The sequence below is a fragment of the Bidens hawaiensis genome, unplaced genomic scaffold (assembly GCF_021521415.1).
Source record: "Bidens hawaiensis isolate Kalapana, Puna unplaced genomic scaffold, B.hawaiensis_p1.1 tig00035039_1, whole genome shotgun sequence".
In the NCBI taxonomy this organism is placed as follows: Eukaryota; Viridiplantae; Streptophyta; class Magnoliopsida; order Asterales; family Asteraceae; genus Bidens; species Bidens hawaiensis.
In genome coordinates, this window is record NW_027505343.1 from 165,001 (window position 1) to 179,082 (window position 14,082).

The 14,082-nt window shown below is 35.7% G+C and overlaps 1 protein-coding gene across 1 annotated transcript; it reads right to left on the reverse strand.

Moving 5' to 3' along the window:
- Positions 1–5,230: 5,230 nt before the first annotated feature.
- On the reverse strand, positions 5,231–10,780 carry LOC143612592 (uncharacterized). The gene is made up of 6 exons (XM_077086542.1): positions 10,700–10,780; positions 10,560–10,616; positions 10,358–10,471; positions 7,824–7,912; positions 6,545–7,394; positions 5,231–5,528 (listed from the first exon to the last, which is right to left on the reverse strand). Exons 1-6 carry the CDS (start codon positions 10,778–10,780, stop codon positions 5,448–5,450), a joined length of 1,272 nt encoding a protein of 423 aa, XP_076942657.1. The 3' UTR covers positions 5,231–5,447.
- Between the last annotated feature and the right edge of the window lie 3,302 nt (positions 10,781–14,082).

Below are 14,082 nucleotides of genomic sequence, written 5' to 3' on the forward strand. Positions count from 1 at the left end.
AAGGAACAAAAACATGATGTGTGCTGCGCGTGCTAGTAAAATGATAACTGATTGGGGGTTTAAGCTTTGCACAAGATCATGTTTTAAATTTATAAAAGTGATTTCTACTAAAACTAAACACACACAAAATAGGCAAGTGTACCTATCGTATATGTAGTATAATAAAGTCCATCCTTTCCTAATGTCATACTAACACGAGAATGTCAATTTAAGTAGACAAGAAGTTTGGTATAGTAGAACGATTAGGATTGACTTCGATTTAGCAAATACCAATCTTAACAACTTCGAGTGGTTATAGTTAACTCACACAACGTCCCCTTGGTTGATTCAATTAGATTATAATTACACATTCCATTAACATATGATTTTTTTAACTAGCATGATAACCTAAGCAATCGTGTTAACAATGTTATTTCAGAATTATCAAAACTAGAGAAATTGATCATAGCTTATATCTCATCATTTCTAAGTACAACATAAGGATCCATGTTTTTTCTTGAATAAGGTATCAAAGTATTCTTTTTACCAATTCTAGTTTCCAAGAACATGAGTTAACATGAATGATTATAAATCATCAACTTTGATGTATTGAGTTAAGGTGATAAAACATTTCTTCATCAATGGATAATTGCAAAATAACCATGTACTATACCAAACTAAACCACATGTTTCACATAATCATCAAGTAAAACAAAGCTTCTTCATAGATTATAGATGGTAATTGGAGTTTAGCTCATGATGAGCATTATTATGAACATTAAAAGAGATGATGACAACAAATACATGATTAAACTAGAACAATCTAACCAAATGTGGATGAATCTCCCTTCATAATGATGATGGATGATGATAACCTCCAAGCCTTCAAACTCTTCACAAGATCTTCAATATGAGTGTAATGTGGGTGTTTTTATAAGAGAAACCCGTTTAGAGATCTTCTTCAAGCACACCAAATAAGTGCAACTTAAGCCTCTATTTATAGGCTATCTAGAGAGGGGCACGACCCCATGTCCAGGTGTCCCAGTTTCATGCTGTCAGATCGTACATGATGACTCACCACGGGAGCGTGCTTTTGAGGCACGACCCCATGCTTTTTAACAACATGTGCTTAATTCCATTTTGTCTTATCTGAAGGTAACCACGGCCCCGTGGTTGTGAGGCACAACCCCATGTTTTTGGCTTTAGTATTTGTCTTTTCTTGTGTTCAAAAGCATGGGCATGGTTGAGGCTTTTCTTGGGTTTTCTTTCGCTTTTCTTTTTATTTTCACTTGTTTCTTCATTTAAGGCTTGGATTTACCTGAAATTGCATTTTAGTGTGATAAGTACCCTTCAAAGCTAGCTTATTTGATAGAAGTTGCAGTTTTTAGAGATTATTTGATGCTGAAAAGATGTATAATTTTATATACATCACCAAACTATAACACACTTCATGTTTTTATTTAATATTTGTGACTAGTAACTAACTTTCTAGCATAAAACCTGACCATGAGTGAATGATTATTGTATGGCCAAGTAATATGAAATTCTTTATAATCAATTCATTATGTATGTATGTGTGTTCAAGTATCATCGGTGGCGAAGCTTAGACTGAGGCACCGGGGGGGGGGGGGGTGAGCTCAAAATGTATACAAAATTTTACAAATGAGGGGGGCCGGGCTCAAATATTTTGGCCAAAAAGGGCTAAACTTACACTACGTATAAAAAATTTCGGCTGAAAACGGGTAAATTTACACTACTGCGCAAAAAAACAGGGGGGCGGGGCCACCCCGGACCTCAATGAAGCTTCGCCAGTGAGTATCATGTCATTATTTTATCAACTAGATACTTTCCATGTGTATAACACATAAAGTTTCTATTTATACTAAGTACCAATTATATATATATATATATATCCACAAAAATTTATCAAATACTAGCATGGTGTCCTCTATCATAATCATAATCACTTTTCAAAAATATCTCAAGTTCAAATATGTTAACCATTCATGTCAAAATCAAAATCAAAATCAACTATGCACTTAACAAAAAGATCATTTTTAGTAACAATCAACAAGTTTATACATTAGTCTAACTCAGACATATTTCAACTATTAAATTGTGTATTCTAACAAAATTCTATCATCAATTTCTTCAAGAACCATGTCTTATACTACCAAATTCTAACTTTTTAACTAAAAACCAAAATACTCATGATATTTTATAAAGTTCATATTCAATCATACCAATCTACAAAGTCAACTAACACCATCTAGTCAAACACTTATGTATAAACTCACTTTATAATATCAAGTTTATCAATTGTTAGTCATTCAATCAACAAATCAAGATTATATTTCTCAATCTAACAACAATAATGCATCTAGATTTAGATTTATGTATGTACACATGCATGTGGGTTTTTATTCCCACATCCATACATATAACCAAACTCATGGTCATACACACATGCACACACTTTTTCATTTTTCAAATTTCTTTAACCATTGTGTAATATAACTAAAAATCAACATACCAAACTCATAGATTATGATTTTATCTTGGATTTTTGGGTGAAATTTTAGAGATGATAAAAGCTCTTAACAATGACTTGATTTTTTTGATTCTATGGCTTCTTAATCCACATGCAACTCACTTAAACCTCCATTCTAGTTTAATCCTTCATAGTGTATGTGTGTGTTTTTGGTTAATATGTTGTAGATGTTTTTTGAAAATAATGAGTGGTGGTGGGGTGTCGTGATTTATAAGGAGGAGGGGAGAGGGGTAAGTTGATGAGTTGGGTTAATAGGTTTAAGAGGTGGTAAGTTGATTTATTTAAAGATGCAAGTACACACATAATTACCTAGACTTATGATTATAATTCATGGAAAACAATGGGCGGTATGGAGGCTGGTGGGTGACGGTTTGGATGGTGGGAATGAGAAGAGTTTGGTTAATTTTAGTTGGCTTTAAACAAAGTTCTAATTTTTCCGGTTTACGTTTTGCGAATTTTAATTAACCAAACGATTTCCGTTTCTAATATTTTTATTAGGTTTTATCCGATATTCGATTCCTGACAATTGGACTAAAGAAACTAAAATTTGGTGATACCTGAGTTCGGGCTCGTCCGGTGTCCGACACTGGCTCTTGAACCGCAAACTTTCTTAATATTTCGAAACGAATATTCTAAAAATAAGTTTATCACTTATTACTAATGTTTTTATTATAATTATAATTTTTCGAGTCATTCCAGACACGTTTGGACATTTAACAGTATCTAAGTCGTTACCATTGTTCGTTTCGCGTAGTGTTCGCTGCGCGACAAACTTGAACTTTTTCGAACTCACTAAGATAAAGTATATATATTTTGGAGTTTTTGGAACTAAAATATCATTATTTTATTTCTTATAATATTTTATTACATAAACACATATTACATTAGCATCGAGTTAAGCTAAATTTTGCCCGGGTGTCACGGAAAATTATTTGAACGATTTATATGTACCAACTCGTGGGTTCGAAATAAGGAATTTCCTAATCACGTGTGTTCACTCAAGAAATCCTTATATGGGCTTAAACATGCATCAAGGGCGTGGTACCAATGGTTTACTGACTATGTTCTCACATTGTGCTTCTCTCAAAGCATGTGCAACTCTTCTCTGTTAACACTTCACAACGGTAAAGAAATATGCCGATGTTATACTTTTGGTCACCTCCAGCGATTCTCTTCGACACCGATTACTAGCCGGACTTGCTAAAGAATTTTCCATGAAAGATCTAGGTCCATTGAGCTATTTTTTTGGGTATTTCGGTCACACGAATGGGGGACACTATGCTCTTAACACAACAAGCTTACGCAAAAGACATCATTAAACATGCTAGAATGCACACGTGCAAACTCGTATCCACTCCTATTGACACAAACCCCGAAGCTTGGGGAAATATCCGGTGATGTTTTTAACAACCTGACCCCTTATAAAAGTCTTCCCAGGGCATTACAATATCTTACCTTTACACGACCCGATATCACTGACGCGGTTCAGCAAATTTGTATGCACATGCATGCTCCACGCACGTCCCAATGGGAAGCATTAAAGAGAATAATCTGTTACATTCAGGGTACATATGCTCTCGGACTTACCTTTAGGCGTCCACCGAATCTCTCCATAATCACATATACCGACACCCATTGGGGTGTTGCCCGGACACTCGCCGTTCTACATCAGGGTATTGTATCTATCTTGGTAACAACATAATTTCTTGGTCCTCAAAACGCCAACCCACTATTTCTCGTTCAAGTGCTAAAGCCGAATACCTTGGGGTTGCGAACGTTGTCGCCAAAATATGTTGGTTACCCAGTCTTCTACTAGAGCTTCGACGTCCCTTGTATCGCGCAACCCTAGTCTACTGTGATAATGTCAGCGCGATTTATCTCTCCAATAGTCTAGTTCAACACCAACGCACGAAACATATTGAGCTTGATATTAATTTTGTACGAGAACAAGTTCAGCGGAGTCAGGTTCTTGTACTTCATATGCTGACATGTTATCAGGTTGCATATATTTTTACTAAGGGTGTTCGCTGAGCATTATTCGAAGACTTTCGATCTAGTCTCAGCCTTCGCTAACCTCCCGCTTCGACCGCGGGGGTTATAATAGCAATCATATTGTATCTTGTAATTAGTTGTACGATTTTCATATATTCGGCATTTACTGTTGAGATCTTATCTAAACTATAGAAGATATGACTTGTAATTATAGATACGTAATTGTGAATGCGAAGGGGGGCAAGCAATTACAAAATATATTCTCCACAATGTCAAAAAAAATTATGTTGACTGACAAGACACTTGTTTGTTGATTCATTAACAAACAATAACTAAGGGTGTTAGGGGTACCCAGTGGTACCATCGGCTTCACTCGGCAACACACCCCTAACAAATCAGGTTGGGGACCGGCTTCCAGATCGAGTTCATGAAACCAAATGAGGGGGTAAGGGAGAGGTATATTTGGGGCTCAACCAACTGAATCACTTCTTGGTATCATACAATCTACTCTACTAATCATACAACATTTTTTCTATTAATTCTAGTTTACACAAAACTAAACAAGTTACTTTGTAAATTTTTTGTATATATCCCCAGGTACCCATTTACTTTTTGTACATTGGTCTCACCTTCTCATTGATCTATTCTGTCAAATCTTATACATGCAAAATTAGTATAATTCCATATTCATTTTGGTGTAAAATATCCATATTGTGGAGTACAGTGGTCTTGGTCCCTTTGAAAGATGTGAAATACAAATAACAAATTATCCCAATCTTTATATTTATAAACACCAAAAACCAATATAGAATAACAACAAACCAAATGGAAACAGAGCAAAACCCAATTCAGTTTCTGTGCAAACCCAAATCTCAGAAAATATTATAAAAAATGGAAATAGAGCAAAACACCTCTAAGATTCATATCACTTAGTAGCGGCATCTCTGTTCAAAACTCTCTCCAATCTTGTTTCAAATGGTGTGTTATGCCAATTCACCTTCTTATCCTGTAAATCAAAAAACACAATTTACTTAGGTTGCGCTTTATCCCAGACGTGCCAAATAAAAAAAAAGGCTATAATGAAAGCAGGCCAATCAAATTTTCAAGTCACTGAAAATACATATATCATCCTAAAATATTTTAATATCTACATTATTATTTACAAACAAGTGTTTTGTCATTCAACCTAGCCCATTTTGGCATGTACTAGAAATACCCCGTTCCAGCTTAAAAGAAAATGGGCCAATCAAGTTTCAAGTAATCCTAAGTCTATATTTTTAATACATATATCATCCTAAAGTATATATGTGGGTCCTCAGGTGAACAAAAGTGAAATTGCACTAACTTTGATGTTATTTTACTAATTTCATGAAAATAACAAAGGTACATGCACCAATCGGCGGGTGTCTCAATGGTTGAGTGTTATGTGCCTTATGTCCAAGGCTTGATGCAAAACTACTATGAAGCCGAGGGTCTCACCGGAAGCAGCCTCTCTATTTTTACGGGGTAGAGGTAAGGCTGTCTACATCTTACCTCCTCAGACCCTACTATAGCTTTGCTATTAGTGGGATTTACTAAGTATGATGATGATGATGATATCATCCTAAAGTATTTAAGGATTTACATTATTACTTGCACTACTATTTACCGTTTCTTAAAGAATCAACAAACAAGTGTCTCGGTCAACCCAAACCATTTTGATATGTACTAGGAAAAACCTGCTTCTACTTAAACGGAAACGAGCTAATCAAGTTTTCAAGTCATCCACAAAGCCTATATTCACAGTTCCTAATGAACCAACAAAGAAGTGTTTGTAAGACAACCCGACCCATTTTGACAAGTATTAGAGATAACCCGTTTCAACTTAAACGTGTTTATACCCTTGAGATTTTTCATCAAAACCATTTTTATAAAGGTTTTAGACTATTAGAGCAACAACTTTGTTATCTTGATAAGCAAAATATACAAAAATAAAACCCGTGACCTTTTTATCACACAAGACATTTAATATTAAAAATATACCTCTCTATACTTGCTGGTGGTGTTCGGTATGCCTTTATATGATGAAACTGAGCTCAAAGATTGGGCAGAGCCTGTTTGACTCCAATAACTCCCGACACTACCAATTATAGGCTTATCATCTGGGCTTCGGCTCGATGACTTTCTTGGTGTACATGTTGACTCTGAAAATTGTTTTAACTCATCAACAGTCAACGCTCCAAATATTGGTCTATCTTCAATGCTCTCTGTGGTACTTGGTGACTCTTGTGAAACAGGATCCGGGTTAAAGGATCCGACCTGTTTGTTATTAGACGTGCTTTTCTCAGTAGAAACTAACCAATTCGAAAGACTAGCATCGACTGACGGTTCTTGATTCCGATTATTGTGTGGAAATGGAATGGAAGTTATAGCATTCTCCTTTTGTGGACTTGGTGATTGTGTTATTGTACCTTTTGATTTCAAACCTTTCAACTGTGTAAGATTTTCAACAGGCTTCAATACCTGATCGGTTTCAACGGGAATTGACTCACACCAGACTTCTCGACATATGATTCCGTCATCGTTATCATAATCTTGTTCGATATCTTCATCGTTTTCATCCTCGGAATCGGAATCTTCAACTTCATCATCACTTTCTAAACAATTTCCGTACCGGTAATTTGGTGGATAGGGTCCAACATTCGTGGCATCCGAACATCTTTCGATTGACGTGCTTTGGCTCGATTTGGGAAACGCTTCGCCTTTTTCGTTTCTCTCTAATAAAGATTCGGTGCTGTTATTGATTTCTTGAACATGTTCATTGGTTGTGATATTTGTGCCAAATGTCACGTTCTTCCTGTTACTCAGATTCAGCGGCTCCTCAATCTTCCAACTGTAACATTATTGAGAATATAAATTAAAATTGAAGAATAAATATTAGGCCCTGTTTGTTTTTGCCTCTTTTCTCTGAATAGAGGAAAACGTCTGATTCGGTCAGACGTAATCAGATGTGGGGCTGTTTGTTTTTTTTCTGGCATTAAGAGGTTCAGCGTCTTAATAGCAACTGAACCAGTAAGAGCTTTTAGTGGGTCTGAAAACCTCTTAACCCAAAAAAACATACGTTTGTCTCCGGCCTCCATTAACTTCTAACCCGGAAACTAGGCTCCATCTCCGACGACTAGAGGTTCGTCTCTAGCCTCCACCTCTTAATGATTCAGATTTCAGACATTTGAACCACCTCTTAACATTCAGATGTGGTATTCAGATTCAGACTTAAATCTCTAAATAAAACAAACGGGGCCTTAGTAAATACATGAATTACCTTAATTCTTGAAGTGAATCAGAGGTTTTATCTTTGATTGTTTGTACCAATGATGCGTCATCTTGCACAAGGTTTTGACTTTTATGGTTCTGAAACAGAATTCAAAATTCAAACTGTCATGGGTAGCTAACACCAGGAATCAAACATTCAAAATCTCAAAACTGAAGGGTGAGCATAAACCATGTAAGACCCGCGAGACCCGGCCCGGTTATTTATAATAGGTTTGGTTCCCGGTCCCAAGAATACCATGAAAGGGGTCCGGGTCCGGGTTGGGTCTCGCGGTTTTCTCGATCGAAACAGATGAGACCAGGTTTTGATTATAGCAGAAGTAATAGAAAAAGGGGGGAATTGAATTGAATTGAATTGAAGTGATGTTTACTTGATCTGTATTGAACTTGTATTTTCTTGGTTTGTGATCCTTTGAAGAACCGAAACAACCAAGAAAGCAACCCATAATAAATGGACTCTCGATTATTCTTCTGGGTGTTTGAGTTAACAGACATCGATGATCTCCATTATTAGACTTAGACAGGGCGCGGTGAAAACGGTCGAAATTATTATATTAGGGTTTATGTTAGGAGACGACCATCTAATAATTTAGGCTCCTGGAGATTATTCAAAAATAAAATAATAATAAAAAAAGGAGATGACCGTTGTGTTTGGGGTTGGTGAACTAATTTATGGTGCGTGGGTCGTCTTTGCCATCTAATAATTTATTCATTCATCTAATCGTATTAATTACTTTAGAGATATTATTTTTAAAATGAAGACAGTAAAAACTAAATTATTGTTATCATTAGGTTTATTTTTATAAATGTATGTTGTTATTTTTTGTTTGTATTTTTAATTATGAGACCTTATAAGTATTTGCTAATTTATATTTTGTTATTATTATTAGATTTTTTTTCTTTTGCTGTTATAAGTATTTACTGGAATTTATTGTTATTATTTTATTCTTCATTTTGATTCTTTTGTTGTAATTTTTAAGTTTTTTTCTTTTCTATTATAAATCGTTGTTTATGTAGACTGGTGGTTGGTATTGTTTTTTACGTTCTCATTTTTTTTATAAATTACGTCGATCATTATTCGAAGACTTTCGATCCAGTCTCAGCCTCCTCTCACCTCCCGCTTCGACTGTGGGGGGGTATAATTGCAATCTTCTACTAGAGCTTCGACGTCCCTTGTCTCGCGCAACTCTAGTCTATTGTGATAATGTCAGTGCGATTTATCTCTCCAATAATCTAGTTCAACACCAATGCACAAAGCATATTGAGCTTGATATTAATTTTGTACGAGAACAAGTTCAGTGGAGTCAGGTTCTTGTACTTCATATGCTGGCATGTTATTAAGTTGCAAATATTTTTACTAAGGGTCTTCGCCGAGCATTATTCAAAGACTTTCAATCCAGTTTCAGCCTTCGCTCACCCCCCTTGACTGTGGGTGTATAGTAGCAATCGTGTTGTATCTTGTAATTAGTTATATGATTTTCATATATTCGGCATTTATTGTTGAGATCTTATCTCAACTATAGAAGATCATCATCATCATCGTACTCAGTATATCCCACCAATAGCAAAGCTATGGTAGGGTCTAAGGAGGGTAAGATGTAGACAGCCTTACCTCTACCCTATAAGGATAGAGAGGCTGCTTTCGGTGAGACCCCCGGCTCGATAGTAGTTTTGCATCAAGCCTTGGACATAAGGCACATAACACTCAATCATCGGGACACCGGCTGATCGGTGCATGTACCCTTGTCTTTCGGCTATCAACGCCACTACATGATGCCTGATTAACCGTCCGTCACTTTCAACTATAGAAGATACGACTTGTAATTATATATTCGTAATTGTGAATGCGAAAGGGGAAAGTAAATAAAATGTCTATCCATACTATTAAAAAATGTATACACATGAAAGGCTTACTGTGTCTGTCTCGTTCTTCTATATGGCGTTGCATCTGAGTGCAATTATACTCGAAATTTTTGATAGTCGGAGACTGATACAAAACCTTCCACTAGTACGCGAAGTCCTCCCTGATATATGTTTATAGAGACTCTTAAACTTTTTCTTTATATTCTCGGAGATGTGCCATCTACATAAATTTTGGTGGCATTAGGGAAGACTAATTAAATAATAATGAATAATATAAATAATAATAAATATAGCAAATAAATAATAACAATAATAAATATAATAATAAATATAATAATTAAATAACAATAATGAATAGTATAAATAATAATAATAATAATAATAATAATAATAATAATAATAATAATAATAATAATAATAATAATAATAATAATAATAATAATAATAATAATAAATACAAAACAAACATATGGTGTCTTACAATATTTGTTTTATACGAAACCGTCGGCTAGCGTATATGATCATCAACATAATTATCTTCATCATATGGTTCCCCCTAGCATCATAATTATCTCCATCATGTTCGTTTCCCTCGTTATACGATGAAACTTCTACTTGTACGTGGTACGAACACCGGGTTCCGTAATATGGTTGCTCTACTACTTGTAAGTGGTACGAAGAAGACGACTGGCATCCATAATGGGACCCGCCAACAGGTAATTGGTACATTGGCTTACCATAAAATTGTCCAGGTTGACTCTCGTAAGCAAAATACTCCTGAAAAATGTAATGGTAACATATGTTAGTTAAAAATCAAATAAGGACTTTATATTAAACATATATTACATGGTTCAAATTTGCTAACCCAGGCGTGCAAGGTAACATAAGACTGTTCAGCCCGACTATCGTAATAGTGATACTCCTGACAAACGTAATGGTAACATATTTTAGTTATAAGCAAACTAACAACTTTATATAATATCAATATACAATATACAACGAAACCTGGTTCAAATAAGGTAATCCCGACACGCTAGGCTGATCGTTAGGCGCGTATCCTGGCTCCTCCTCGTTGTTAGGAAACATATTGTCGAACCACCATATTTTATTTTTTTTGCTTTTGAGTCTCGAAAGGCGATGGTGAATTTGTGTGTGCATGTGTTTGTGTATGTTAATATATGTATATATATAATAAAGAGAATAAAGGGGGAGCCGGTGAGCTCAATTATTCATATTGAACCAGTAGGTCGCACTTAGTGCTATACGCGTCCTATAGTGTACACCGTATAAGACAAACACCCCTTAATGCGCGGCGTATAGTGCTATACATCGCGTATTAAGAGGTGCCTGAGGTGTCCTAGCAGGAGCCTAATTTATTCATTCATCTAATCATATTATATATATATATATATATATGGAAAGGATCAAGATAAAACTCTTTATTGGGGAGAGAACTAAGGAACTCCTAACTATAGGGTTATAACTGTAAATTGCCTCCAATAAAGAACATTTAGCCTTGCTTCCCTGTTAGACAGACTCGTCGGCCTCCATATGAAACGATCTTAACACAAATCATTTTTCCATTGAAGTTAACACCCAAAAATCGCAAATCGTGATGACTCGATTGTTCAGAACCCTAATCATTGATTATTTCAATAGTTTAACAAGCCAGTTGCAGGTATTTCAATTCGGATATCTATTTTCTTTTCTTTTGTTACTTTAATCAATACATTGATTGATAATCTGCTCGTTTCATGAATTAACTTGATAGATAGATTACTCGCGAGTTACAACATGATTAATAGACAATCGATTGTTAATTGTGAGTTCTTCTGGAATTTGGATGACAGAGCACTCAATTTGACATGGATTAAGTTTTACGATGTGAAAATCATGTATTACATACATGTAATACTTTCATTGCATACATGTATTAATAAATGAATTGCAAACATGGATTAGGTAAATGGACAACATATGTAATACATGTATTACGTATGTGTAATACTAAGTATTCATGTGTAGTATTTACTTATTTAGTAGGGGATTCATTTTGTGTTTTTGCGATTTTAAAATAGGGAATATCTCAAAGAATAGTAACCAACTTTCAAAAGTGTTCCAATTAGGTCACTCATGCATGATTTTCTTAAATTAGGTCACTAAATCTTGAATTCGAGTCTCATCGATTTTTTTGCGCGTCAAGAAAGAAATGGAGGGTAAGATGTGGGTGTCGGAATTTGCAATATATGTAGTTATATTTAAAAAAAAAATTCAAAACACGTTAATTATTTTAAAATTCAAAAATAAAAAATAAAATTCACGTCGCCACTCTATGTCAACATAATAAAAAAGATAAAAAGATTTCCAATGTGAAACAAAAAAGTAAAACGCTAAAAAAACATGTTAAAACCTTTAATCTAATAAAATATGAAAATTGAGTGACTTAATTGGAACACTTTTTAAAGTTGAGTGATTAATTGGAATACTTTTGAAACTTGGTTTTTATTCTATAAAGTTGTGAGGTATATAAAATTATACATCTTTTAAGCATCAAATTATCTCTAAAAACTGCAACTTCTATCAAGTAACATAGCACAGAAGGCTACTTATCTTAATAAAATTTAATTTCAGGTAAACCCAAGCCTCAAATGAAGAAACAAGCGAAAAGACGAAGAAAAATGGAAGAAAACACAATAAAAACAAGAAAAATGCCCCCATGCCTCAAGAAACACGCCCCATGCTTCCGGAAACAAGAAAAGACAAAAATCTACAAGAATTTAAGCACATGTCAATGAAAACACGGGGTCGTGCCTCTTTGGCCACGGGGCCGTGGCCACCTCCAGATAAGACAAAAAAGAATTGAAGCACATGTCAATAAAAGCACGGGGGCGTGCCTCTAAAAGCACACCCCCGTGGTGAGTCATCATGTACGGTCTGACAACATGCAACTGGAACACGTAGACACGGGGTCGTGCTTAATAAAGCACGGGGCCGTGCTTCTATCTCTAGACAACCTATAAGTAGAGGCTCTTGTGTCACTTGAGAAGTGTGCTTGAAGTAGAGTTCTATACGATTTTCACTTATAAAAACACCCACATTACACTCATATTGAAGATCTAGTGAGGAGTTTAAAGGCTTGGAGGTTACCATCATCATCCATCATCATCAATGTTAGGGCATAGAACTTAAGCTGACTTATGGATCAATTATTCTTGAGAATTGTTCCAGGTTATGAAGGATAAAGGATCCTCGGTATTATCTGTTTACTAATAATTGTGTTTAAGTGGTGTTGTGTTTAATAGGTTTAACGCATCAATGATCGAGTCCACCTAATAATTCGCTACTGGAGACTCCTAGCACGTGGTCAAGAGACGTTGGAGGAGTTAGTGGAAGAGTGGCGTATTTATAGGGGATTTTGTTAGCTTTTATTTTATATATATTGAGATTATTGATCAGCTGGGAAGAACACTTGTATTCACACACACTTTAGCAGAACTTACAATTATCTCTAGCAACACACAATAGCAATCATTTGTACTTATGATCGTAATCTCCAAATCCTTGTAACACCTTTTTTGATTAATATAGTGGTGATATACAATTGTCGTCACCCGGGGTTTTTGTGCCGGCGATCCGAACAAGATCAAGGGCTTTTCCTCGTAACAAATCCTTGTGTTCATCATTATTTGTTTTACAAATTCATTATTATCATCATAGCACTAGACCTCACAATTAGGAATTTGGTTGCATTATCCTCGAGTGATTTTTGACTAATACAATTTGGCGCCCACCGTGGGGCAATTGGTGCTATAATCCAGAAAATACCTTATCAATATTCAAGCTTCCATACCCGTATCACCATCAATGGCCTCGCAACAATCTTCTACTTCATCAACAATGCCCTCGTCCGTTTCTCACTCATCAAGAACTTTGCCACCAATGCCTCCTCAATTGACGGGAGCACCAAGGGCTACTACTGCTGGAAACAAGACACAACTACCAGTCTTCCAGAGCTCGAAAACTACTGCTGCCACTTCGGTGGTTAATACTAACAATGATGTTTCTGCTATGTTTCACAGGTTAAAGCATACATAGAGCAGCAGAACAAGACTAACCAGAGGATCCTTCGGGAGATAGAAGACCTCAAGAGGACTAAGAGGCCAGCAGAGGATCAGACTCCTCTAATGCCTAGGATGCTGGATTTTACCACTCCAGGATCCTTGGCTCAACATACGTAAGGATCATCTATCCTCCAACCGGGATCCGTGAGTCAGCAAGCTCAAGAATCCTCAATTTTTCAGCAAGGATCATCTATCCTTCACCAAGGGTCCATGGGTCAGCAAGTTCAAGGATCCTCAGTTTTTTAGCAAGGATCATCGATTCTTCAA

Bases quoted from the DNA above. Each gene is read 5' to 3' on its own strand.
- LOC143612592 (XM_077086542.1), bottom strand. From the start codon at position 10,780: ATGTTTCCTAACAACGAGGAGGAGCCAGGATACGCGCCTAACGATCAG. The intron at 10,472-10,559 runs GTTAGCAAATTT...TACATTTTTCAG, and splicing joins ATGTTACCTTGCACGCCTGG to GAGTATTTTGCTTACGAGAG. The intron at 7,913-10,357 runs GTAGTAGAGCAA...ATTCTGTTTCAG, and splicing joins CTTCTTCGTACCACTTACAA to AACCATAAAAGTCAAAACCT.